The sequence below is a fragment of the Epinephelus moara genome, chromosome 21 (assembly GCF_006386435.1).
Source record: "Epinephelus moara isolate mb chromosome 21, YSFRI_EMoa_1.0, whole genome shotgun sequence".
Classification (NCBI taxonomy): Eukaryota; Metazoa; Chordata; class Actinopteri; order Perciformes; family Serranidae; genus Epinephelus; species Epinephelus moara.
In genome coordinates, this window is record NC_065526.1 from 28112256 (window position 1) to 28113596 (window position 1341).

General features: G+C 44.7%; 1 protein-coding gene across 1 annotated transcript; it reads right to left on the bottom strand.

Moving 5' to 3' along the window:
• On the bottom strand, positions 1-1336 carry LOC126382468 (tripartite motif-containing protein 16-like protein; the record flags this gene model as incomplete). The annotated part of the gene is made up of 2 exons (XM_050032351.1): positions 1-967; positions 1005-1336. Coding segments are annotated over 2 exons (627 nt in total), but the record flags the coding sequence as incomplete, so codon positions are not given.
• Between the last annotated feature and the right edge of the window lie 5 nt (positions 1337-1341).

A 1341-nucleotide genomic window follows, 5' to 3' on the forward strand; every position in this document is an offset into this window, starting at 1 on the left:
GAATGGATGTGGGTGAGGTAGAGGGAAGATGTCATCTGTTAGGCTGGTCTGGGAGGATGTATAGAAGACCGGGCAGAGGGAGACTCAGTGTGGGGGTTCCGGCTCAGGCATATATATCCACCTGAGCTGATCACTGGCCCCCAGACAGTGTCTAGAATGAGACATGGAAGAGGTATGCACCGGATTGAATAGGAAGGAAGGGGTGAAGGGATGAGGGGATAAAGGGATGAGGGTAGGGATGAGGTCGGAAGATGGAAGGATGAAGGGAAGGGAAAGGGTAGGGTGGGTTGACCCCGCATAAGTAGGCTTGGCAGGTGATTAGAGGTGTGGTTGAGGCGTGGTTCTGCTTCCGAACCTAAGTTAACAGGTTAACTACATATAAAAACAAAGCAAAATATCTGTGATAAATGAAGCTGTGGTGTTTTCTCTCTTAAAATCCATGCAGTGGAAGAGAAACAACAACTTACAAGTGCATTGGTACATATATCGAGCTAACACGGAGAGCACAGAGAAGTATACTTTAAAAAAACCAAACATTATTCTTTAGGGCTTTTGCATTTATTATAGAGCAGCTTTAGACTGGCAGGAAAGGGAGGAGAGAGAATGGGGATGACAAAATACATTTAAGAATGAAAACAGAATTTAATCCACTGTTTCTTAAATGACTTCTGTCTAGTTGAGTTTACAGAACTCAGCAGTGTCTCCAAAAGGCCAAGGAAGCCGAAGTCCAGCATAGAGAGGCTGAGTGAATGTGGTCTGGACTCTGTGCAGGAGAGTCATGAGTTCAGAGACGCTGTAGAAGGACAGAATACCTGCACTGTGATCCAGGTACACTCCTACTCTGGAGGACTGAGGACCTGAGACAGGAGTGCTGATGTTGTTGTACCAGAACTTATAACAGGTTTTTCTACAATCCAGCACCCAAGATTTGTCATTGCATCCAAATACACTTTCATCCCCTGATCTGCTGATATTCTTGTATGTGACTGCTACACCAACTCCACCTGATATTCTTGTATGTGACTGCTACACCAACTCCACCTCCTCTCCACTCCACCTCCCAGTAACAATGTCCAGTCAGACTCTCTCTACTCAGGACCTGCCAATTTTCAGTGAATCTGTCTGGGTGACTTGAATAAGATTGTTTTTTACCCATTACTGTTGCTTTCCTGTTCCCCTCAGATAATAACAGCTTTGTGTGTGCTGTGTTTGGATCCAGTGTGATTTCACGTGAATATTTTAAGAATCCAGCTCTGGTCTTGGGCTCTGGTTGTGAATTTGACAGTAAAACATCCACATCAGTCACTGTCTGTGAGATGTTTGTCCATTTCTCTCTCAGAA